This window comes from Notamacropus eugenii, chromosome 1, assembly GCF_028372415.1.
Source record: "Notamacropus eugenii isolate mMacEug1 chromosome 1, mMacEug1.pri_v2, whole genome shotgun sequence".
In the NCBI taxonomy this organism is placed as follows: Eukaryota; Metazoa; Chordata; class Mammalia; order Diprotodontia; family Macropodidae; genus Notamacropus; species Notamacropus eugenii.
The window spans coordinates 108,523,392-108,550,977 of record NC_092872.1 but is presented as its reverse complement, the minus strand read 5'-3'; the positions used below and the strand labels follow the sequence as shown (position 1 = coordinate 108,550,977).

At 36.4% G+C, this 27,586-nt stretch overlaps 2 protein-coding genes across 4 annotated transcripts in view; both read left to right on the top strand.

The window, feature by feature from the left end:
• ROR2 (receptor tyrosine kinase like orphan receptor 2) overlaps positions 1 to 27,586 on the top strand; it is a 320,282-nt gene that overhangs the window by 210,293 nt on the left and 82,403 nt on the right. The gene's annotated exons all lie outside the window — the stretch shown is intronic.
• LOC140505668 (large ribosomal subunit protein eL43-like) lies at positions 7,157 to 27,088 on the top strand. The gene has a single exon (XM_072611873.1). It carries the CDS (start codon positions 9,678 to 9,680, stop codon positions 9,954 to 9,956), a length of 279 nt encoding a protein of 92 aa, XP_072467974.1. The 5' UTR covers positions 7,157 to 9,677; the 3' UTR covers positions 9,957 to 27,088.

The following is a 27,586-nucleotide window of genomic DNA, read 5'->3' as shown; positions in this document are numbered from 1 at the left end:
AAGTGAAAAATTGAGTTCTCATTATCAATCGGCCATTTAGCATCACCTAGCTTTTACAAAGGAAAATTTACTAAAAAGATGTAGCAAAACTCTGAATACAAAACACTTGTGTTTGTCCTTCAGAGAGAACCATGACATAAAGATGATGACATGACTTGCAATTGACTTTGATTTGAGTGAGGGAGGGCTCACTCAAAGGGAGGCCAGGTCAACAGCCTCACTTTCTCCTCCACAGCCATCTGGGTCCTGTGACCTGATATTCATAAAGACAACTGGAGATGGCCCAGTATGCAATGCAGGATTTTGGCCATTTTAGGCTGAGGTCTTGTCAGATTCTCACTTTCAGTAGATCTACCCATTCAATGAATAGGCCTCTTTAAGTAGTTACTCAAGGGATAGCTCTTTTTAATAAAAGAAAAAATAACCAAAAAAATCAAACGGGGAGGGGAAGACCCTCAGTGTTTCTGGGTAAAAGAGAAACAGTTACTATTTAGTAATTACATTCACTCTGTGCTTGGTGGGCTGGTGTCCAATTTATAAAACCCTGAAAATCACAGGTATACTGTCTTTTATCAGTTTGTAGCCCTTGGGGAGATTCAGCTTAAATTTGAGAGTGGTTGCTCTAAAGCATTCTTCCCATCAAGATCACTTCTGACATGTATCAGCTTTTGGGTTGATCCATAGTTTTGCTCCTGCGTTAAGCAGGTTGTTCACCGATGGTGGCTTCTCACTCATCTTTACTGTTGCAATTATTGGAAAATTCTGCTATGAATTCCAGTTTCTGGACCTCTGGGGATTCTTCTGATCTTTGAAGCTCACAAAGTTCTAATCTAGTTCATTCCATCCTTGATAATTGTTCACCTAAAATTAGTAAATAGTAAACTCAATAGACAGAAAACCAGCAATATCACACTTTCACTACTAAATGCTAAGGAGGTAAGACAGAGGGCCCATAGACCCTCCCCTTCCAGCAGCCTGTAGCAGTGCTTCTCCTTCCTTACTCAAAAGCCACTAGGGAAAGAATGAGAAATATTTCTTGGAGAAGGATTAAGGCTGTCCTCTTGTCCAAAAAAAACCCCCCAAAAACTCGGAAACATGAGAATCCAAAGTACTTAGACTCAGAAGCCTTTAGTGTTCGCAGTACCACTGTGTGAAGCTGAGCCTGACTCTTCCACATGCTGGAATTTGAAATCTTGTAAACATTTATGTGCTTGTTGACTGGGTGATTGATTGCATTTTGATAACTTACTTTTATTTATGTTCAAAGTATTCTGGTAGAGAGTATTCTGAGGACTGGTATATTTTGTAGAATTGAGGAAAATACAGTGATTTTTAAAAAAAGTTATTTGGCATAAGAAGAGTGAGACCTTAAAGCACATGAACATTTTAAAATGTGATTTTATCAATTAAATATTTATTTGGTGATAATTGGAATAAATAATGTGGGGGTATATATGGTGACATGGTTAGACTGATATTCCCAGTGAAACATCCTGCTATTTAAGCAAAAGAAGCCAGTTAATTTGCTTGGAAATTTTAAAGAGAATAAGACAGTGGTTAAGCTATCATAGGATCAAAAAGAAGTAGAAGAAGAAGGGTCTTAAGAGGTCACTGAGTTTGGTCCCCACATTTTATGGATGAAGAAGATAAGGTCTAGGGTAGTAGGTGTCATGGAAAATTAATGCCATGGCCAAAACTAGTATTCAAGGCTTCTGACTCTCAATCCTCCACCAGTGTACCATATATTATATATCCTCAGTCAGTACTTAGGTACTACAGAAGTTCTTTAAAAAAAAATAGCATGACAAAAGGTAGATGAAGGAAGTTAATTGTGTATCAGATTTTAACTTCCAATTCTGGAAATCTAGAACTTTAGAGAATTCTTTTTGCATACTTTTAAAATCGTTGGCTATTTTTTCGTCCATTTCCTTCTTCAACTGTTCCAGGAGTGCTCTATGTGCATGCCAGCAGTTCATAGTCCCTTCTGAAGTTTCAGATGGGAGTATAGTCTCAATACTGACCTTTGGTAATCATGTTTTAGTCCTTGTCCCCATAGAAAAATTCTATGGTCTTTTCCCTCTTCCTTTGATTCTTGCTCATGATGATGAGACCTTGTGTGTTGTGGCCTCTGGTACTTTCAGTTAGAAGCTGGAGAATCTGTTGTTGAGCTGCTGGTGTGGGAAATCTAAGGGCAGGCGCCTTTGTTTTACCTTTTGTTTTGTGTTTCCCAGCTTAGCCCTGGGGTTAGCTTGTTAAGTAGGGGGGAGGAGGGGGAGCTGGTCTAGGGAGATCTCCTCAGCTGAGATAGAGCAAAGGCAGGCTCAGCTCATGCCTGGGTCCTAGTTCGAGTTTCCACCCCCTCTGGGGCTCTCCCTCCTGTTAGCCTCTGCCACAATAAGGAATCCCTCTTAGCTATTTTCCTAGCCTCAGGTGCTACGAGATTGTTTTCCCCTTCAGCTGTTCCAACTGATCCAGGATTTTTCTGGGGATTATTTTATGGTTCTTTTGAGGTCAATAAGGGGAGAGGGAGAGAGCATTTACCAATCATTTCGCTATTTTGACTCCCGGAAGATCAAGTAAGTGATTTACAAATGTTCAATCTGAGGGCAGAAAGTCTCTGGAGCAGCTGCAGCTGATACCTGAGGCTCAGTGGCTGTCAGTCACTCGGCTCCACTGGTCTCTTGCCCTGGGCTGCCACTCTGCCTTTCCAATGTGCTGCTGCTGCTTGCAGCCACCCTGGGCTTTTCCCACTTGGCCACGCTGCTGCAGGACGCACTGCCCTGTGTGCTATGGGTTCACCCCAGAGGAACAGATCCTTGCTGTCGATCTTCCAGTCTGTCCTGGGCTGTGAATCTGCCAAGTCTGTCTCCTATTGGATTCTGCACCTCCAAAATTTGGTCAGTTTCTCTTTCTAGAGGTATCTGAAGGAATTTGTTTAAGAGCTTAGGTGAGTAGTTTCTCTCACTCCACCATCTTGATTCTGCCATTTTGGCTCTGCCCCTCCCTCCCCCCCCGGAAATCTAGAACTTTAGGCAAAAAATCATTTCAAGACCTTTCCTTCTCTACGCATTTGATCATTTTTGTATTCACTATTACAATTGACAATAGAGAATATCTCCAAAAAAGAGAGGCAGAAGTCCAAATCAATCCCTTTGATTAAGCCAATTTTAGAATCAAAAATACTTTAAAATTTTTCCTGTTGTGTGATTCTCAAACTAAAAAAGTTGGAGACACATTCCTTCTCTTCATTTATAAAGAAATGGAACAAGCAGTCTTAGTACTTCTCTCTGAGTGGGTAGTATTTGTATTAAATTCCTCTAAATATATTTATAAATATAGAAATTTATAGAAATAGGGAAACTTACTAGGTTAGGGTGCCAAGGTGCTATTCTCTTGGCAGTTGTAGAGTCTAAAACCTTTGGGATTTGTTGTTATTCCTAATAATTCTTGTATAAACCAAAAAGTAAGTTCTGTTTGTTCTATATATCATTATGTGTTCTTTGTTTGCATATGCTGATACTGCTTATATAGATTCACTATAAATCAATAAACCACAAAAACTTACACTTTTTTCTTAGTAGACCATAAAAAATTCCCAAACACAAAGATTGGCTTTAAAGATCAAGTCCCATTACGGTGCTCTTGTACCCAGCAGGCATTCATTATATCTTTGTGATAACCATAACACCATTACAGTTTGCCATTTTGTAAACTGAAACAACAAATTTTAGTAATTCACATCAGAGGACTAGTCTCATATATCTAATATATAAATGTTCCAGCTCTTTGATTTTACAACCATGATTAAAAATATTCTGGTGGACTTCAGTTTGTTACCCTAATAATTGAGTGACATCATCTCTGTTAGCAGATTTTCTAAAGTGTTATTATGGTATTATGGACATTTCATAAACCTTTCCGTACTGGAATGGCTATACTACAGTATAGATTAGTTATCTTAAATGCTTTCCTCCATCTCTTGGCCTCCTCAAATATAGCTCACTTAGAGTATCCCATTTTGTTCTCTTTTATCTTTTTGTTTTCTTCCATTGAAACTGCCCTTCCATCTTTACCATTTCAATGCTGTTTTCCACCCTTCCTTCTATTTCTTCTTCTCTCTTTTTAAAATTAAACTATTCTCAAGTCTGTTTTGATTCTGCTTTCTTCCTATGTGTCAGTATTTCAAAGAACTGTGAATTTGACAGTGTGGATACTGACATATATTATAATCCCTCTAAAAATGGATGGTTTTCGGTAATTGCTATAGCCAAAATGTTTTATTCTGATGCTGAGCTTCTCCAAATTTTGGTAACCTTAAGCCTCAGAGAAGGGAAATAGAATCCATGCTGCAGACGGCACTAAATAACTTACTGGCATTCTTGCTCAATTGATACAGCTTTTTAAAATCCAGGGTCATCTAACTATAAACGAGAAGCATCAGAATAGCATTTTAGTGGAATACCTCTCTTATTAGAATTTATCCAGCTATATCAATGGAGCTTTCCTGAAAATGATAAGTACTATCAGTCTAAAATTAAGAGCAAATATTATCTGTAATGGGAATAAACTTGAAGTTTTCCCAGAAAGATCAGGAATAAAGTGAAGCTGTCTATCATCACCATTATTATTCATTATTATGCTAGAAATGCTTGCTATAGGTGGCGGAGCCAAGATGGCGGAGTAGAAAGATGCACATACACATAGCTCCGAACCCACAACCCATAGAACAGCTACAGGGGAGTAACTCACGGCGAATTCTGCACCCAGAGGCCACAGAATATTGGAGCGAGGGAGATTTCTGTTCCGGAGGGACCTGCAAACCTCTCGCGGGGGGTCCTTCGCGCTGTGGACTGGGAGCCGGGACTGGGAGCTGAGTGCAGCCCTGCCGCGGCCGTGGCACCGAGAGGAAAAGATCTGAGCGGGCTTCGGGGATGGGATCTCCAGCAGTTGCGCGGGTCCCTTCGTCCACAGGTGACGGGGGTCGGTGAGAGAGTCTCTTTGGCGGGTTGAGAAGGGAGTGGGGTGCCCCCATGATTCAGGCCCCCCCCGGGAGGTAGAAGCTGAGAGGCGGCTGCAGACCAGGGCTCCCCAAACAGGCAGGAGCCTGAATCCATTGTGGAAGGTCTGTGCATAAACCCCCTGAGGGAACTGAACCTGAGAGGCGGCCCTGCCCTGAACCTGACCACCTGAACTTAATTCTCACACTGAATAGCAGCCCTGCCCCTGCCAAAAGCCCTAACGCTGGAAGCAGCATTTGAATCTCAGTCCCCAAACGCTGGCTGGGAGGAGGCTAGGTGGGTGTGAGGAGAATATTCAGAGGTCAAGTCACTGGCTGGGAAAATGCCCAGAAAAGGGAAAAGAAATAAGACTATTGAAGGCTACTTTCTTGGAGAACAGACATTTCCTCCCTTCCTTTCTGATGAGAAAGAACAATGCTTACCATCAGGCAAAGACACAGAAATCAAGGCTTCTGTGTCCCAGCCCACCCAATGGGCTCAGGCCATGGAAGAGCTCAAAAAGAATTTTGAAAATCAAGTTAGAGAGGTGGAGGAAAAACTGAGAAGAGAAATGAGAGATATGAAAGAAAAGCGTGAAAAGCAGATCAGCTCCTTGCTAAAGGAGACCCAAAAAAAATGTTGAAGAAATTAACACCTTGAAAACTAGCCTAACTCAATTGGCAAAAGAGGTTCAAAAAGCCAATGAGGAGAAGAATGCTTTCAAAAGCAGAATTAGCCAAATGGAAAAGGAGATTCAAAAGCTCACTGAAGAAAATAGTTCTTTCAAAACTAGAATGGCACAGATGGAGGCTAAGGACTTTGTGAGAAAGCATGATATCACAATACAAAACCAAAAGAATGGAAAAATGGAAGATAATGTGAAATATCTCATTGGAAAAACAACTGACCTGGAAAATAGATTCAGGAGAGACAATTTAAAAATTTTGGGACTACCTGAAAGCCATCATAAAAAGAAGAGCCTAGACATCATCTTTCATGAAATTATCAAGGAAAACTGCCCTGAGATTCTAGAACCAGAGGGCAAAATAAATATTCAAGGAATCCACAGAACACCGCATGAAAGAGATCCAAAAAGAGAAACTCCTAGGAACATTGTGGCCAAATTCCAGAGTTCCCAGGTCAAGGAGAAAATATTGCAAGTAGCTAGAAAGAAACAATTCAAGTATTGCGGAAATACAATCAGGATAACACAAGATCTAGCAGCTTCTACATTAAGGGATCGAAGGGCATGGAATAGGATATTCCAGAAGTCAAAGGAACTAGGACTAAAACCAAGAATCACCTACCCAGCAAAACTGAGTATAATACTTCAGGGGAAAAATTGGTCTTTCAATGAAATAGAGGATTTTCAAGCATTCTTGATGAAAAGACCAGAGCTGAAAAGAAAATTTGACTTTGAAACACAAGAATGAAGAGAAGCATGATAAGGTGAATAGCAAAGAGAAGTCATAAGGGACTTACTAAAGTTGAACTGTTTACATTCCTACATGGAAAGACAATATTTGTAACTCTTGAAACATTTCAGTATCTGGGTACTGGGTGGGATTACACACACACACATGCACACACGCACACATACATAGAGACAGAGTGCACAGAGTGAATTGAAGAGGATGGGATCATATCTTAAAAAAAAAATGAAATCAAGCAGTGAGAGAGAAATATATGGGGAGGAGAAAGGGAGAAATTGAATGGGGCAAATTATCTGTCATAAAAGAGGCAAGCAAAAGACTCATTAGTGGAGGGATAAAGAGGGGAGGTGAGAGAAAAACATGAAGTCTACTCTCATCACATTCCACTAAAGGAAAGAATAAAATGCACACTCATTTTGGTAGGAAAACCTATCTCACAATACAGGAAAGTGGGGGACAAGGGGACAAGCAGGGTGGGGGGGATGATAGAAGGGAAGGCACGGGGAGGAGAATGCAATTCGAGGTCGACACTCATGGGGAGGGATAGGATCAAAAGAGAATAGAAGTAATGGGGGACAGGATAGGATGGAGGGAAATATAGTTAGTCCTATACAACACAACTATTATGGAAGTCATTTGCAAAACTACACAGATTTGGCCTATATTGAATTGCTTGCCTTCCAAAGGGAAGGGGTGGAGAGGGAGGGAGGTAAAGATAATAAAAAATAAAATAAATAAAATAAAAAAAATAAAAAATGCTAAAAAAAAAATAATAAGGAAATGCTTGCTATACCAATAAAAGAGGAAAAAAAGAAATTGAAGGAATGAGAGTAGGCAATAAGAAAATGAGACCATCACTCTTTGCAAATGATACAATTGCATACTTAGAGAGTTCTAGAGAATCAACTAAAAAACTAGTTGAAACAATTAGCAACTTTAGCAAAGTTGCAGGATATAAAATAACTTCACATAAATCATCAGTATTTGTATATTGCAAAATCCAGCATGAAGAAAGAGAAAAAGAAATTTCATTTAAAATAACTGCAGACAATATAAAATACTTGAGAATTGACCTGCCAAAGCAAACTCTGGAACTATGTGAACACAGTTACAAAACACTTTTCTCACAAAAAACAGATCTAAACATTTGGAGAAATATTTATTTCTCATGAGTAAGCTGATCTGACCTGATAAAAATGACAGTACTCCCTAAATTTACTTTTTCAGTGCCATATCAAAGAATTGTTTTATAGAGCCAGAAAAAAAATAGTAATAAAATTCACCTAGAAGAACAAACGGTTGAGAATATCAAGGAAATCAATGAAAATTCAGGGGGACTAACAGTATCAGATTTTAAACAAAGCAGTAATAACTAAAGTAATTTGATACTGGATAAGAAGTTGGCCAATGGACTAGATTAGGTACACAATGTGTAGAAGCAAATGACCATATTAACATAGTATTTGATAAACCCTCAAATCTGAGCTGTTGGGCAAATGACTTACTATTTGACAAAAACTGCTGGAAAAATTGAAAAGTAGCCTAACAAAAATTTGGCATAGACCTTCATCTCACACCATATGCCAATATAAGGTCAAAATTGACACAAGATTTAAACATAAATGGAGATATCACAAGGAAATCAGGGGAGCTTAGAACATTTTACCTGTCAGACCTATCGTTAAGAGAAGACAGGATCAAACAAGAGATAGAAAGCATCCAGGAAATAAAATAACAAAAGAGAAAAGGGGATGCTGGAGGGGATATAAAAAAATGGCACACTAGTGCCCTTTTATTGCAGTTGTGAACTGGTCTAACCATTCTGGAGAACAATTTGGAACTGTATCCAAAGGGCTATAAAACTGCATATACTCCTTGATGCAGGAGTACCATTACCATTATGCCAAAGACATCAGAGAAAAGGGGAAAGGGCATATATGTAAAACATACACACACGCACACACACACTCATATACATGCACACACACACATACACATATATTAGGTCTTTTTGTGGTGGCAAATAAGTTGAAAGGATGCCTATCAGTCTGAGAATGGCTGAACAAATTGTGTTCTATCATTCTGATGGAATGTCGTTATCCTATAAGAAGGATAGGGTGGAAGGAAGGGTGATTTCAGAGAAACCTGAGAAGACTCATGAACTGATTTGAGCTGATGAAAAGTAAAATGAACAGAACCAGGAAAACATTGTACACAATAACAACAACCTTGTAATAGGAATTAGCCTATAGCTATGATCTTCGCTATGAGAAGTATAATAATCCAAAATGGATGATGCAAATGGAATCCACCTCCAGAGAGAGAACTAATGAACTCTGAGTGTTGAATGAAGTACAATTTTTTTCAGTTTCTTTATTTTTCTTTTTTTTTGAACATAGTTAATATGGAAATATGTTTTGCTTGATTTTACACACGTATTGTGTGTGTGTGTGTGTGTGTGTGTGTGTGTGTATAATATTGCTTGTCTTTTCGATAGGTGGGGGAGGGACTTGAGGGAGGAAAAGAATTTAGAACTCAAAATATTTTTAAAAAAGAATGTTAAAATAAATACTAATTTTATATTTTAAAAATCCAACCAGCAATAAGTGTCTTCAGAAATGTGCAACTCAGTTCAAATTTCTATTTGACAGCAGTTGATCATTTTTATTAACAAATCTCTTCAAACTTAGGTGTTCTGACTCAATGGGCCACTAGGTGGACCTGTACCTAGAGTCAGGAAAACCTGAGTTCAAATCCAGCCTCACATACTTACTAGCTGCTTGATCTTGGGCAAGTCACTTAACCTCTTTCTGTCTAAATTTCCCTATCTGTATAACGTGGATTATAATTTTACCTACCTGCCAGGATAGTTGTGAGGATAAAATAAGATGTTTATACAAATCCTTTGCAAATCATAAAAGTGCTTTACAATTGCTAGTTACTGTTAAACTCTAACCCTTGAATATAGAAGTCCTGAATAAATATTTTTGTTCCACCAGTCTATTTTAGCCTGAAAATGGCAAAAAAGAGGCAATGTGGAGTAGTGGATAGAGTGCTGAATTTATAATTAGGAAGACCCAGGCTCAGATCCTGCATTACATATTAGCTCTGTGACTCTGAGTCTTATTTTCTTATCTATAAAATGAAGGGAATATGCTACATGAATTGCTTCATAAGTTCTGAATCTATGTTCTAAAATAATGTTCCTAAGAAAAACACTCTGAGCTCCAGCTCTGCAACTTACAGTATGGCTAACTGTATCAAGAAAGTCAGAAATGTTGGTAAATATGGAACATGTTATGGTGCATCCTTCAGAAAAATGATGAAGAAAATTGAAATTAACCAGTATGTCAAGGATGCCAGCTCCTTCTGTGGCAAGACCAAAATGAAGAGACGGTTTGTGGGTATCTGGCATTGTGGATCCTGTGTGAAAACAGTAGCTGGTGGTGCATGGACCTACAATATCACCTCTGTAGTCGCAGTCAAATCTGCCATCAGAAGACTGAAGGAATTGAAATATCAGTGAAATCTTCTTATCCCACAGACCAACAATAAATGGGTTAATTTATGGAATAGAAAAAGAAAAACTTGTATGTGGAATTTAATAAGAAACATCAAGTATTAAATGAGGAATGTAGGTAGCATGGTAGAGAGGACTGAGCTTAGACTCAGGAAAATCTGAGTTAAAATTCTGCCTCAGAAAGTTACTATGTGGCACTAAGGATGTTCAGGCAGGCCCAGCCAGTCTTCCCATTTGTTAAAATGAGGATAACCTATCTGGAAAAGGAAATGGCAAACCAAGGTTGGGATCATGAAGAGTCAGATATGACTGAAAAACTGGACAACCAAAATAATACCTATACCTAACCCTGCCTAACAGGGTTGTTGTGAGGATAAAAACATAATATTTGAAGACTTCTTTGCAAATTTTGAAGAATTAGGTAAATATTAGCTATTGTTATTGCAAATGCTTGAATCATTACACATTGAGGCACATTCCTTATGTGAGATGTACTCTCCTAATGAGAGTGTATTGGTAAAACAACATTAGGAGATTTTTTCTTTTCAATTTTTATTTTCAGTTTCAAATTCTCTCCTTTCCACTGCTCTCCCATCCAAGAGAAGGCAAGAAATAAGATACCCATTATACATATGCTGCTATTCAAAACATAGTTCCATATTAGCCATGTCGTGAAAGGGAAAAAAAGCAAGCCGAGCAGTCAGAGCCAAAATGGTGGAGTATAGCCATAAACTCAGCTGAACTCTTCCAATATGCCCCTCCAAACAACTTTAAAATAATGCTTCAAACCAAATTCTGGAGTGACAGAGTCATCAAAAAGTCTAGATGAGACATTTTCCCACTTCAAGACATTTGAGAAATTGGCAGGAGGTATCTGTGACACTGGGGTGGTGGTCAGCTGGAGAGCTGCACATGTGATAGCAATATTGGCAGGAGGCCTTGGAAGCAGATGGAACAGCTGTCGAAGCAGCTAAAGGAGCTCTCAGTGTAGAGATGGTAAGGGTGTTCAACAGCTAGAGATTACAGGTGACACTTTGCTGGCACTGGATTCAGGACCATGTTGCGTTGCCCACACACAGTTTCTGGTCACCATTCCAGGGTTAAAAGGACTAATGCTTGTGGGCAGAGATGAAGAGGGGACTGGTCATAGTTGCAGGGTGGAGAAGAGTTCTTGTGGTCACTCACAAGGAAGTGGGGGCCCTGGTCTCAGTTCTAAGGCAGAAAAGAGCACCAGCATTAGTTGTACTAGTAACCACAGGAGAGAAGGGTCCCAAGTCTAACAGAAAACGATTAGCATAATTGATCACATCAGTAACAAAAGCAGCAAAAATCATATAATCTCAATACATGCAGAAAAAGCTTTTGACAAAATCCAATATTCATTCTTGTTAAAAAACGTTGGGAAGCAAAGGAATAAATCCATCTATCTTTAAAATAAGTACCATGTGATATTTTAAAAGTTCAAGAGACAGTTTCTGGGTAATTAATCATTTTGTTAATATTGCTAATATTTCGTTAATAAAAGGAATGGTCATTTAGCCATCTCTCTCCAATCAAAGACCATCAAAACAGTGTGTTCACAGCTTATATGCCCTTGGAAAAGTTAATGTTCCAGAGGAGGCAGCAACTCTGGTTAACAATGATAGATGGACCTATTCTAATGAGGGGCTGGCAGAGTGACATCATGTCACTCCTAGACACAGGGACTATTTCTACACCCAGACCACCCACAGTCTTGGGCAACCTAGACAGAGGATCTACCTCAATCCAAATTAGCTTATGTGGAACACAGTGGACAGGAATTCATTTAGATTAGAAATCTAATCATGGTGGGTAGAGTAACAATACCCAAAATGAGATGAATGTTAATTTTTTCTTCCATCAGCCTTGTCCTTGACAGAATGGGCTTTGGACAAGGAATAGGATAAGAAAAAAGTTGGGTCCCCCCAATTTTAATAATTGGTTAGTAATATAAAGTATGATTAAATATATAATATTTATATAAAATATAATTAATGTAAAAGAGAATGATTTCTCTCAACTGTCTATCTAAACCTATCAGCAAGAATTACCTGTAAAGGGAAAAAGCTAGAAGCCTTCTCATAAAAATCAAGGATGAAAAAAGGATGTCCATTACCACCATTAGTATTCAACATTTTACTAGAAAGGCTAACTAGACCAACAAAACAAGAAACATAAATTGAAGAAATTATAATAGGTAATGAATAAAAAAATTATGATGCTTTGCAGATAATATGATGGTATACTTAGAGAACACTAGTGACTCAAGCAAAAAAAAAAGTATTTGAAATAAATAACAATTTTAGCAGAATTTCAGGAGATAAAACAAGCCCACATAAATCATGAACATTTCTATAGATTGCCAAAAGATTCCAGCAGGAAAGAAAGAGGAATTCAATTTAAAACAATTGCAGGCATTATAAAATACTTGGGAGTCTACCTGCCAAGACAAATCTATGAATTATATGAGCTAAGTTACAAAATAGTTTTCACACAAAGAAAGTCTGATCTAAACCACTGGGAAAATATCAATTGCTCATGGGTAGGCTGAACCAATATATCCAAAATATTCTACCTATTCAATGGCTTACCAATAAAACTATCTAAAAATATTTTATAGAACTAGAAAAAAAAAACAACAGAATTCATCTAGAAGAACAAAATGTCAAGAATATCAAGGGAATCAATGAAAAAAATTGCAGTAAGGTGGCCTCACAGTACCACATCCTGAACTGCATTACAAAGTGGTAATCATAATCTGGTACTGGCTGAAAAATAAAGCGGTGGATTAGTGCAAAAGATTACTTATACAAAACAAATTAGGAAATGATCATAGTGATCTGATGTTTGATAAACACAGAGATGCAAGATTTTGGGAACAAGAACTCATTATTTGAGAAAATTAAGTGGGAAAACTAGAAAGCAGTTTGGCAGAAACAAGGTATAGACCAACCTATCATATCATATGCTAAAAGATGGTCAAAATGGATAAATGATTCAGATGGAAAAGCCAATTAGGGAAACATGAAACATCTTACTTGAAATACCTATGAATAAAAGGACTTTGTGAACAAACAAGAGATAGAAAGGATCACAGGAAGTAAAACAGATAATTTTGATAACATAAAATTAAAAAGTTTTTGCCCAAACAAAAGCAATACAGTCAACATTAGGAGAAAAGTCAGAAATGGGGGCAGGGCAATTTACAGTGAAACTCTCATTTCTCAAATATGTAAAGTACTGAGCCAAGACTAAGAATCATTGCTCAATTGATAAGTTTTCAAAGGAAATGAACAGGCAGTTTTCAGAGAAAGTAATCAAAGCTGTCTGTAGTATTGTGAAAAATACTGTAAACCATTATTGATTGGAGAAATTTAAATTAGAGCAGCACTGAGGTACCACCTCACACCTATCAGACTAGCTAACATGAGAGAAAAAGAAAATGACAGTTGTTTGAGGGGATGTAGAAAAATTGGGACACTAATGTGTTTTTACTATAATTGTGAACTGTATAGAGATTCTGGAGAACAATTTAGAACTATGCCCCAAGAAATATAAAACTGTGTGTATCTTTGACCCAGCAATACTACTTTCAAGTCTGTATCCTAAAGAGGAAAGAAAAGAAAAGAACCCATTTGTACAAAAATATTTATGGAAACTCTTTTTGTGGTGGCCAAGAATTAGAAATTGAGGGTTGCATATCAATTGGGGAGTGGCTGACTGTGGTATATGATTGTGATGGAATACTGTTGTGCTAAATGAGGAATACTGTGGTCTCAGAAAAACCTGGGAAGACTTATGTGAAGTCAAGCAAAGAGAAGTGAACAGAATCAGGAGAAAATTGCATTCAGTAACAGCGATAGCATAAAGATGATCAACTGTGAAAGACTTAATTCTGCTGATCAAGACAGTGATCCAAGACATTGCTAAAGGATGGATGATGAACAATGCTATCCATCTCCAAAAATGATGAACTCTGAATACAGATTTAAGCATACTTTTTTTTCTTCTTTCCTTTTTATTGTTTTATTTCATTTGTGTGTGGTGGTTTAACCTGGAAATATATTTGGCATGACCTCACATTTATAATAGAAGTCAAATTCCTTGCTTTCTCAAGGGAAATAGAGGGAAGGGTTGGAGGGAGAAAAGTTGGAACTCAAAGATTTCTAAAAATGTTACAATTTTTAAGAATGTAATTGGGTAATATTTAATTAAATAAATAAAAATAATTGTTTAAAAAAAACTGTGGAAGGCTTCCATGCTTTCTTTTCGACATTGTGAAGGTACAACTAGAGCACTCTGGTTATGCACCCATCATATCTAATTCTTGCCATGTGACAAGCACTTCTCTTCCTATTGTAACAGCTCTCAGAGGGCAGCTTTTCACATTTCAAAGTGAAAAAAGAATTGAAAAAGCAGAGAGGTCCTCAATTGATATAAATGGTCAAAGGATATGAACAGGCAGTTTTGAGAGGAAGCAATTAAAACTGTCTATAGTCATATGAAATAATGCTCTAAATCACTATTAGAAAAATGCAAATCAAAACAACTCTAAGGTACCATATTACACCTATCAGATTGGTTAACATGACAAAACAGGAAAATAATATTGGAGAAGATGTGGAAGAGTTAGAACACTAATTCATTGTTGATGGAGCTGTGAGCTGATCCATTCTGGAGAGCAATTTGGGCTATAAAAAATGTGCATACCCTTTCACCCAGGAATATCACTTCTCGGACTGTATCCCAAGGAGATCATAAATATGGGAAAAGGACCCACATGTACAAAAATGTTTATATTAGCTCTCTTTGTGGTGACCAAGAATTGGAAATCAAGGGGATGCCCATTCATTGGGGAATGGCTGAACAAGTTGTGGTATATGAATGTGGTGGAATACTATTGTGCTATAAGAAATGATGAACAGGAAGACTTCAGAGAGGCCTGGAAGGGCTTATATGAACTGATGCTGAGTGAAATGAGCACAACCAGGAGAACACTGTACACAGTATCAGCCACAGTGGGCAAGGACTGTTCTGGTAGACCTAGCCTTTCACAGGAATGCAAGGACCTAAAACATTCCCAAAGGTCTCTTGAGGCAAAATGCCATCCACATCCAGAGAAAGAACTATGGATTCAGAATGCAGAATGAAGCAGAATATTTTCTCTTGTGTTATGTTTTGTTTTGTTTTGTTTCTCATGGTTTTTCCCATTCATTTTAATTCTTCGATGCAACATGACTAATGCAAAAATGTGATTAATAAGACTGTATGTGTAGAACCCATCTAAGATTGCATGCCATCTCAAGGAGGGAGGGGAGAAAATCTAAGAATTACGGAAGTGATTGTAGAAAACTGAAAACAAATTAATTAATTTTAGACAAAAGTGAAGATGGAAGTCACCCCCTCTTGTAAACGTATTTAGTCCTTGCTCAGCAGCCAGTTGGGATACTTCATCATCAATCCTTGCAAGACACTGAGTTAGCTATGGCTAGAAGTAATTCCTCTAAACTTTCCACAAGATGTACTGAAGAAAGTAAGAAGTATTTGTATCTGTGCAACCTCTATATGACCCACTATGAAAGTTAAATCCAAGCTTCTTCCATATCTGTTATACTGGTATACAATTCCTTAACTGATGGTTTTTATTTCTGATCTTGAAGTTCCACATTATTCATTGTTTCTGTTATTTTTTTTTATTTTATAAGCTTTTTTTGCTGTCTTTTGTTTTTTCTTATTATTTATTTTTAATTTTCAACATTCACTTCCACAAGATTTTGAGTTCCTAATTTTCTCCCCATCTCTCCCCTCCACCCACCCCAAGACAGCATGCATTCTGATTACCCCTTCCCCCAATCTGTCCCCCTTCTATCACACCCCTCCCTTCTCTTATTCCCATCCCCTCTATTTTCTTATAGGGCAAGATAGATTTCTATACCCTATTGCCTGTATATCTTATTTCCCAGTTGCATGTAAAAACAATTTTTAACATTCATTTTTAAAACTTTGAGTTCCAGCTTCTCTCCCTTCCTCCCTCCCCATCCATCCCCACTGAGAAGGCAAGCAATTCAATATAGATTATATATGTGTAGTTATGTAAAAGACTTCCATAACAGTCATGTTGTAAAAGACGAATTATGTTTCCCTCCATCCTATCCTGCCCCCCATTTATTCTATTCTCTCTTTTGATCCTATCCTTCTTCAAAAGCGTTAACCCCTTCTCCCATTTGCCGTCCCTTCTATCATCCCCTCCACTTCCCACTTATCCCCTTCTCCCCTGTTTTCCTGAAGTGTAAGATAAATTTTCATACCAAACTGAGTGTACATGTTATTCCCTCCTTAAGTCAAATGCGATGAGAATAAGGTTCATTCCTTCTCTCTCTCCTTCTCCCTCTTCCTCCATTGAAAAACCTTTTTCTTGCCTCTTTTATGTGAGAGATAATTTGCCCCATTCTGTTTTTCCCTTTCTCCTCCCAATATATTCCTTTCTCACCCCTTACATTTTTTTTTTTAGATATCATCCCTTCTTATTCATCTCACCTCGTGCCCTCTATCTCTATGAATATAATCCCTCCAACTACCCTAATGCTAAGAAAAGTCTCAGGAGTTACAAATATTATCTTTCCATGTAGGAATGTAAATAGTTCAGCTTTAGTAAGTTCCTTATAATTTCTCTTTCCTGTTTATTTTTTCATGCTTCTTTTGATTCTAGTGTTTGAAAGTCAGATTTTCTATTTTGCTCTGGTCTTTTCATCAAGAATACTTGAAAGTCCTCTATTTCATTGAATGACCATTTTTCACTGAAATATTATACTTAGTTTTGCTGGGTAGGTGATTCTTGGTTGTAATCCTAACTCCTTTGACCTCTAGAGTATCATATTCCAAGTCTTAAAATCCCTTACTGTAGAAGCTGTTAGATCTTGTGTTATCATGATTCTTTTTCCACAATACTTGAATTGTTTCTTTCTGTCTCCTAACAATATTTTCTCCTTGACCTAAAAGCTCTGGAATTTGGCTACAATATTCCTAGGACTTTTCCTTTTGGGATCTCTTTCAGGAGGTGATCAGAGGATACTTTCAATATCTACTTTCCCCTCTGGTTCTAGAATATCAGGGCAGTTTTCCTTGATAATTTCTTGAAAAACGATATCCAGGTTCTTTTTTTGATCGTGGTTTTCAGGTAGTCCAATAATTTTTAACTTGTCTCTCCTGGGTCTATTTTCTAGGTTAGTTGTTTTTCTGATTAGATATTTCACGTTATCTGCTCTTTTTTCATTCTTTTGTTTTATAATTTTTTTGTTGTTGTTTTATAATTTCTTGATTTTTCATAAAGTCATCTGCTCCATTCTAATCTTTAAGAAAGTATTTTATTTAGTGAGCTTTTGGAACTCCTTTTCCATCTGACCAGTTCTGCTGTTTAAGGCATTCTCTTCTTTGGCATTTTGGATCTCATTTACCATTTGGGTTAGTCTATTTTTTTCAGTGTTATTTCCTTCAGCATTTTTTTTTTGGTTCTCTTTTAGCAAGCAGTTGGCTCATTTTTCATGATTTTCTTGCATCGTTCTTATTTCTCTTCCTAAATTTTCCTCTACTTCTCTTACTTGATTTTCAAAATCCTTTTTGAGCTCTTCCATAGCCTGAGACCAATTCATACTTTTCTTGGAGGCTCTGATTGTAGGAACTTTGACTTTGTTGTCTTCTTGTTTGTATATTTTGGTCTTCCTTTTTACCAAAGTAAGATTCTACAATATGATTCTTTTTTCCAATTTTGCTCATTTCCCCAGCCATTTACTTGACTTTTGAGTTCTTTGTCAAGGTATTCTTCTGCTTCTAGTGGGGGTGGGGAGGTGTACTGTCCACTGCTCAATCTCCCTTCCTCCCAATCTAAAGGCCTAGAACTCCAGAAACAGCTGCCACTGCTGCCCCTGATCCTGCTGCTGCAGGCTCCTCCACCCCTCCACTGTCCTGAGACTCAGACCAGATGACTGCTCTCTCACACAGGTCTCACAAGTTTTTCAGGATTTAAAGTGAAATCTGAAGGTTGTTTTTATTTGAATCTCTCTTATTATTTAGAGATATTTTCATGTGATTGTGAATACTTTGTAATTCTTCCTTTGAGAACTGTTGATATCCATTGACTATTTATCTATTGGTTAATATTATGTTCATTTTTAATTCTCTGGAATTTTTAATTCCAAGTTTGGGAGGTACTTTTATTTCCTCAATTTCCTTCTCTCAATATTTGGAGGTATCTTGCTGCTACATAGCAACACAATAGAAAGTTATTAAAAATATCTTCTCTGTAACAATGCTATATACCATTAATGTGCATATATGTCCTTGTTTTATGTCTCCTCTGATGCTTAAGATCAGAAGGTCGTTGAACAGTGTTATTCCTATTGCATCTTCCAAGGAATCTTGAAAGAGAATCATGTGGGTAGGAGACATCTTTTAAAAATATCCATAAAGAGGTGTTGTGTTTTGTTTTATTAAATCAAAAGCTTTTTCATAAGACCAATAAGTACAATAGTATCATATACTCTCTACACATTTCAGTTAATTATGAAGTGGTAAAGATGGGGACGCTGTTAAATATTGTTTACCAGAGCCTTCTGAGGATACCCTTTATTTATGTAGATATGACTCTTATAAAGATAGAAGTAGTTATCAATTTTCTCATGGTCATCCTTTTTTTTGGCATTAATAAAGTCCAGGATTTTTTCCACACCTTTGGTATCTTCCCTTCCTTCAGCTACCATGGCATATAAAATCTAAGTTATATAGTAGTGATTGTAGAACACTGAAAATAAATAAAATTAATTTTAAAAAAGAGGGAAAAAAGAGGGAAAAAAAGAATTTGAATGCTATACCACTTGATACATATGTGTTTAGTATTGATATTGTTTCATTGTGTATGGTACCTTTTATTTATTTTTTAATATTTTTGTTCATTTTCAACTCAAATACATAAAGAAAAAAAGAACATTTCCATGTACACAGTACAACATAGAGAATTCAGTATAAAAGCCATGAATTTCCATTTCACACTGTTTATTTTTTAAACCATGTAAGTAGTAGTACATATTGCTTTTCAAATCTACTTTTTTCAAAAGGTGCTTTTCTGTACTTCCTATTAAGTTTTTTTTTTTTGTTCTCTGCCATGCACTTTTTCCCTCGCTCCCTACCTTGCCCAAGAGAAGGCTACCATTAGACACAAATATGTATGGGCAACCTGGCAGAGTATGATCTAAGAAAGACAAATGAAATTAGGTTGCCTGCATGTTTATTTTCTCTCAAGCTGGCAGCATGCATGAGGAGCTACAGGAAAAAGCTGAGTTCCCCTTGGAGTTGGGGCACAGTTTTTCAACCTTTCTCACAGGGGCTGAGGTCATTTCATTATCAACTCATCTCTGGACAGGGGAAATACTCCTTGTATGAGGACACCCACCAATGTTGGTTTTCTAGACAAAAGAAAATCTGAGTAGAACAATGGACTTCCCCTGCCCTAGATTAATCTATGGTACTTTTTAGCAAAATGTAGTTTCTTTACTTATATCTCTTAATTAGGTCTATTTTTGCTTTTAATTTGTCTGAGATCAGGATTACTACCCCTGCTTTTTTTAACTGCAACTGAATCAAAATACTCTAGACCCTTATTTTTACTCTATATGTGTCCCTCTACTTCAAGTATGTTTCTTGTAAGTAACATATTGTAGGATTCTGGATTTTGATCCACTTTGCTATCTGCTTCTGTTTTATGGGAGAGTTCATTCCATTTACATTTACAGTGAGGATTACTGTGTGTTTTCCTCCATCCTATTTTTCCTCCTGTTTGTCCTCTTTCTTCTTTTGCCTTTTCCCTCCTCACCAGTGTTTTGCTTCTGGCTACCACTTCCTGCAATCTGCCTTCCCTTCTGTTAGTCCCCCCTCCCTTTACTTAATTCTCTCCCCTCCTACTTCCCTGTTGGGCAAGATAGATTTCTAAATTCAGCTGATTGTGTATATTATTCCTTCTTGGGGGCAATAATGATGAGAGTATGGTTCAAGTGATTCCCATTGCCCACCCTCCCATCTTCCCTTCCACTGTAATGTGTTTCATGCTTCTTCATGTGAAATAGTTTACCCCATTTTATCTCTCCCTTCTTTCTGCATCCAGTGTTCTCATAATTTTTATGTCATTCCCTCAAATTCACCTTATACTTATATCCTCTATGTATATTCCTTCTAGCTGTACTATTAGTGATATAATTTTTTAAGAATTAAAAGTATCATCTTCCCATTTAGTGATGCAAACTGTTTAGTTCTGTTGAATCCTTTATGTTTTCTTTTCTCTTTTTACCTTTTTATGTTTCTCTTGGGTCTTGATGTTGGAGATCACATTTTTGGTTTAGTTCTGGTCTTCTTCTTATAAAAGCTTGAAATCCTTCTGTTTTGTTGAATGACCATTTCCTGTCTTCCCCCTCTTAATGTATTGATTTCTTAATTTCTCTGGGAAAATGATTCTTGGTTGTAGTTCTAGCTCTTTTTCCTTCTGGAATATCATGTTCCATGGCTTCTGATCTTTTAATATTGTAGATGCTAAAACCTGTGTAATCCTGATTGTAGCTCCCCGATACTTTAACTTTTTTTGTTGTGGTGGTTTTCTGCTCACGTACAGTATTTTTTCCTTGACTTGATAGTTTGGTAATTTGGCTTTAATATTCCTGGCAGTTTTTATTTTGTGATTTCTTTCCTGAGGTCATCAGTAGATTCTTTCAAAAGCCTATTTTGCCTTTTGGTTCCAGAAAATCAGGACAGTTTTCCTTGCTAATTTTCTGAAAGATTCTGTCCAGGTCTTCCTGTTGATTATGGCTTTCAGGTAGTCTATTGAATCTGATCTTGTCTCTCCTAGATTTGTTTTCCAGGTCAGTTGTTTTTCCAATGAAGTATTTTAAATTTTCTTCTGTTTTTTTCATTCTTTTGAGTTTGTTTGATTCTTGATGTGTCATGCATTCACTGGCTTTCACTTGTCTAATTCTAACTTTTAAGGAGTTGTTTTCCTTTGCACTTTCTTTTCCATTTAGCCAGCTGTAATTTTTTAAGGAGTTGTTATTTTCAGTGGATTTTTATATCACCTTTTTCATTTTGTCAATTCTACTTTTTAAGCAGTTTTCTTTTTTCTAGCTGTTGACTCTTTTTTCATAATTCTCTTTCATCACTCTCATTTCTTTCCCTATTTTTCTTTCACCTCTCTTATATGATTTTTAAGCTCCTTTTTGAGCTCTTCCATGAGTTTTTTTCTGGGCTTGAGACAATTCCCCTTTTCCTTTGGGATTTTATCCATAGATGTTTTGACATTATTATCCTCTTATGAATTTGTGTCTTGATCTTCCCTATCACCATAATAACTTTTTATGGTCAGATTCTTTTTTGTTTTTTGCACTCTTTGGGGAATTTTTTTCCTTTCTTCTAAATTTGAACTGCTTGCAGGTGCAGCTCTGAGGCCTACAGGGTACCTTTTTCTGATGCTACATTGAGGGGGTGAGTTAAGGGGTGGCTGGTCTACTGGAGGCTATAGAGATCTAACAGCTTACCTGGTACTGAGCCAGGGTCCTAGTGCTGGTTTCTGGGGTGTGCTGAAGATAGTGGTGTATTTCTGCATTTCTCTGGAGCTGCACTGAAGTACATGCAGTCCGACCACTGCCAGCTGCCTGTTTGCCCTGGGTTAGACTGAAGCAAGTGGTGGGGGGCCCCCAACACTGGTGGCTAACTGCCTGTTGATTAGGCACCCTTGGGGTTAGTGTATATAGTGAAACATGTTATATTTTAAAACTAAGTCACTATGTGTCCGCCAGAGATCTTACTGGTTTAGTAGCCTCTGTTTTTGAGTTTGACATTTCTACATCAGCACACATTATATATAAGAAGGTAAGGTATATGACACTTACTCAGCTGCCTGTGACAGCTATTAAAGAATTGATAAATCTGAGAGTTGGCTATGATTCTAAACTTCATTGCTGTCTGAAACTTAATCAGTGTGGGTGTTCTATTAGTGTGGGTTGTAATTGAATATGCAAGTTTACAGCATTGACTTCAATTGTTATGAAATATTATGAGACAATATCTCAACTATATTTTAGTTGAAGTCCTTGTACTTGCTTGAATCAAAAATTTTCCCAGCCTTCCTTGAATAATTAATCAGTACTAAGGAGACTGTTTCCTATTCTGAAATTCTTCAGAGACCTAATCAACCTGTATTAAAAAAGACTCAACTAGGTTCACCAAGGCACCCACATTTCTAGGAACTAAGATTAGTATTACTAAAGCAGGAGTTTATATTATTTATAGTGACCAAACTAAGAATGGGAATACTTTTTGGTTAATTCAGTTAAGAATCATAGTGTCCTTTCCTTTTTCTCACCTCTTGCACAAACTGGTTGAGTGACCCAGTTCTAGTCACTTCAAAGCTTTAGACAGCTCTTAAGATTAGGTCACGATGAGATGCTGAATGCATTGGTTAGAGAGTTTTCTCACTTGTGAGTTCTCATTATTTGTGAACAAGACTATGTGAAGAACCATTTATGTCCACTTAGACTCTGCATGGGATTTCTTCTGAGATAGTGGTAAATACCATTCTTTAGAACCATATGATTGTCTATCACTTGATGTTAATAAATACTCTCTGAACAAGTTATCTCTGCAGTTACAGTTATCAAAGCATTTTATGATCTTAATATAGGAATAAGAAATTTCTTGTGTGTGTACATCTATATAAAATATACACATGTGTAATACTTTGCAAATCATAAAACAGTATATGAAATTTAGTAGTTATTATAATTATAAAAAATATGTTGTAGAATTGTACAATCCTGTCAGTGGAAAATAGCGGGGAAAAAATCATTAGATTTGTAATCAGAGTCTACATTCAAAATATTAGGTCTTTTTACTGATCATGTTACCATGGAAAAATTATTTAACCTCCTTTTACCTCAGTTTTTCCATCTGTATAATAAGGGTGTAATCTTAAATAATTTCTGTGATTCTATGAAAGCTGAAATTTTGTATATCTTTGACAATATGTTATAGGGAAACCTTTCAAATGAAGATTATGATGAGACTTCTGAGACAGCTCAGTTTTTTAAAATTCAGGCAAATCCATACCCCTCAATAAAGTTTGGATGTTATTTTTCTCCAAACAGGCATCTCTGACAACGTGACTTGCTGAAAAGATACATGACAAATTCTTGATAGGAGTTAGGTATAGTTAGCCATTTCTCTAAGAACATCAGAAATTACCTGCCTGATCTATAAAACTCAAATACATAGTGTTGATGGAGCATGTGCTAACCAACTTTTTATGACTGAGCTCATCTTCTTTAAAAAAAAATCCTGTTGGTGTCCTAAGAGCTTATTAGAGATAGAGGTCCTACTTCTGAATCTCTTACTAAATGTGTGACATCAGCCAAGTCATTTAACTTCTTTGTATGTCAGTTTCTTTATCTGTAAAGTTGGGTTGCCCTCGATGACATTTCAAAATCCTTTCATTTCCAAATCTATGATCCTTGTAATCTTAGACCCCATTCAATGTCTTATTTAAAGAGAAATAAAGCGGGAAGTGGTTCAGTTTATAGAGAACAGAGCTACCCTAAGAACAGTGAATCAATAATTCTTCTATGATTTTTACACCTGAAGAAGTCACTGCCCATTTCTGTATTAATTTGTGCAACTCACAGAGGTTAATATCAGTTTACCAAGAAGACTCATCCTTAGTTCTGTGCTTTTTAACTATTTTAATAGGACTTAGAGAAAGGCTATTCTTATCAATTTGCAGCAACACAGATTGGGGTAGGATGGCTAATATACTTAATGACAGAATTAAGAGTCCAAAAAAATATTGACAGTTTAAAAGCATTAGGCTAAATCTAATAAGATAAAATTCTATGTCATGAACTGTGATAGATATTTATATTTTGTTGAGAGAAGCAACTTTTACATAAAGTATATGCCGTGTGATTTAGGTGGGGGGTGAGGGCACTAGCTTCTAGAGGGATCAGGAAAAAATTAATATTAAAATAGTACATAAATTGATCTTTGAAGGAAATTAGAGGTTCTACCAGATGAAGAAACTCCAAATTCATTTTACAGACAAGAAAACAAAGGCCCAGAGAAAGCATGTGATTTATGTAGAACATGTGAGTAATTTGAACCAATGTCCTCTAACTCTTTCAGTTGTACCCACTGTGCTTCCTGGAATTCCATACACAAGTGAAGTCATTTAACCTTAAAAACTATTAAGACAAAAAACAATCTTTAAATTTCCAGAATTCCAATTTTATTATGTCATTGAACATAAGATGAAAATAATTGCAAAACTAAACAAAAATAATCTTCCTTAGAATAAGAATAATTCTTATTCATTGTCAGGAATTCTAATATGCAAAATGAGTTATTTGCCTATTTTGATTTTATAGAGAAATTCTGGGATTAGAAAGACCCATTTCTTTAATGTTTGATAATCCAGAGTTTCACCAATCCACATGGGTTTTTATCCACCAATTAGAACAAATAAGGGAGGTTTTATATAATTATTTAGATGCTACCTTCAGCCTTTCCACAGATTTGACTTCAAAGTTACTTTCTAATTAGTGAGCCTACTTTGAGTACTAGTGCGTAGCCTTCTCTGCTGCTTTTGTCCTTTTTAAAATAGCTGCATATTTCCAAGCCATATTGAAGAAAATCTATCAACAGCAATAAAAAGGGGTCAGAGGGAAGGAATGGGCAGGTAATTACACTGGAAATGGCTGTCCTTTATGAAAATAATTGTATGTTTTTGATGAACTGATGTTAAAATAAATGTCCTACAGATGCTGAAGTATTTTTCTACTTCTTTTGAAACATTTGTCACAGATTCTAAAACAATCGCTTGTCTGATCAACTCATCAAATCTTAAAAAGCTGTAATATTCCACTGGCAATGCAAGAGTTAATAAAACATTTTGAACAGAAAAGGTGTTTTGCTATTGTGAGGGGACAGGGATGAAAGAGAAAGAAAAGAAAATTACATTTTAAAAAATCCTTTAGTTTGGGCATCAAGCCCCATAAGAATGTTAATAGTAAAGAAAAATGACAATGTTTACAGGCATAATTTTATTTAAAAAATTAAGCTGTATGCTTCACCAGACAACTAAGAAAACCAAACAGAATGCAGGGTAAATTGGCAACTCTTCATTGTTAATAGACAATAGTTTGTAATTTTTTATTGTTTCCAGTTTATAGCTGAGTAAATATTTGTTTTGGTTCTTTGTCATACTCTTACATATCAATGCATACATAGTTCTAATTTGGATATTATGAAGCAAAATTCAACATCCTGGAAATCCAGAAATGCGGTGGGGTCTCTCACTAGATTACCTTCAACCTTGGTTCCAATCTGCTGAAACAATATTATAAGTCCCAAATGAATCAATTCTTCTTGTTATTCTCCTTCAATATTTTCTTCTTTTTTTTTTTTATTCAACTTTGTTGACCTTCTGTTAGTTGCTAACCCTTACAAGTACCCAAACAAAGGACCTACTGTAGACTTTGATTCAGCTGCCAATTTGATTACTTTGGCCTAGAGAGAAGCAGGCTACTTGGGTTGTTGAATCAGGGTCATTCATGGACATTCTCTTTTTTCAACATCTGTAGCCCCTAGCAACCAATTCCAGAGTGGGTTTGGCAAAGCTGTAGACCATAAATGATGCATTTAGTGCAATGTGATCAGTGTACCCTTTTCATAGTTGGGATGAATTATGATCCTGGCTTTCTTCATGGCAGTATGCTTGCAGTTTCACTAAAAACAGCTCTCCATCCCCCTCCCCCAGGAGGCAGCCAATGGATCTATTCTTGTCTTAGTTGTTACTTGGGTAACAAAAAGGTTTTTCTTATATTTTGTTTTGAAATAGGATAGCTATAACCATACAGTTTTGAAATTTTTATTTGCTCATTTCTTTGTAAACATTTTGTTAGTTTTTTAAAAATTTTTACAGAAAACATCTTGTCTAAGGGAAGTCTTCTCATGTCAAAGAAAAATCAAACTCTGCATCTTCTTCACCTGACAATACCTGAAAGTGTTTTGTGTATAAGAATTGGGTTTTACCAAGTTCAGGTGGCTACGGCTCTGCTATGTTTCACTGTCCCATTGTCTCTTAAAAGTAACAAGCTCAACACATTGCTAAAAGCCTAAGTAAAACCACCTCTGAGGTGACACTTATGACTAACAAAAGAGGAAGAGAAAAAACAGTCAAGAACCACAGTCTGTAGGCTTTAGGATCTTTTTTTCCCTACCTCTGTGACTTGGGACTCAAATCTCAGAAGTGACATAAATACTGCAATTAGAATACTGCAATACTGCATTAGAAATAATACATAGCATATATTTCTTGCAGCAACTACCAAGTATGTCATGAATATCCCCTGTCCAAAAAAAAACCAAAAAGGTGGTTAAGTTGATCTATAAAATAAAAGTAATTCTGGTTTGGGTGAATCATTATAATTACTATCACTTAGTAAATAATTATTTACTTTTAATAATTGAATAGTACAAGGCTTATTGATGTTTATAAATGAAACAAACAAAATCTTAGAACACATATTAAACAAAGAAGTATTTATGGTAAGTACGATGGAAATAGAGGAAAAGAGAATATCCTGAAAGTGATACCTCAGGATAATGGTCATCCCTATACAACTCTCCCTCCTCTCCAGTTTATGACTCTAGCCTACAGCTATTTCTGGCTGTCTGTAAGATATCAAAATTTCATTGTCCACACATGTGAAATGGAACAGTAATAACTGATCTTTCTTTTTAAACTATTGTCCTTTTTAACACTGTCCACCTGTGCCTTTTTTACTTTCTAGACTAATGACCTTACCCATAGTTATTTCTCTATCATGTTTAATATTTCTTCTACCTTCGCCCTCCCTACAGACTCATACTCTCCCCCACCAACCTATTACAGCCAGAATTCTGACTGGGTCCAAGATGTAATGGCACAATAACTCTTAAATCTATTGCATATCCACCAGCACATCCCATTTCTTTTTCAAAAGCATGGAATTGCTCTCAGATTTATAAAACCTTTGAGTTGCATATACAAGAGCAGGAATCACTTTTTCAAAATATGTATATATATATATATATATATACACATATACATATGTGTGTGTGTGTATATATATATATGGTCATATATATATATATATATATATATATATATATATATATATATATATATATATATATATATAGTCATTCTCCACTTGGAGATTGCTAATATGTTTCTGTAGAAAGTCTCTGTATCTAGAAGCAGTCTGTTCTACTTTTGGATATCTCTCACTATTAAAAAATGATTCTTTTATCAAACCTAAAATGTTTTGCCTCAGCAGCTTGCTTCCTCTTCAGATTCTTGATCAACTAATTTCTCTTCTACATCACAATCCTTCAAATACTTGAAGACAGAGGCAGAGCCGAAGAAAAGACAGGAAGTTCCCAGAGTTCTCCCCAATTTCCCTCAAAACAACTTTTAATCAAGCTTCAAAACAAATTCTGGAGTGATGGAACCCACAAAAAGATGGGGTCAAATACTTTTCCACCCT

What these genes read in the sequence shown, in the direction of transcription:
- LOC140505668 (XM_072611873.1), top strand. Translation starts at nt 9,678, where the DNA reads ATGGCTAACTGTATCAAGAAAGTCAGAAATGTTGGTAAATATGGAACA.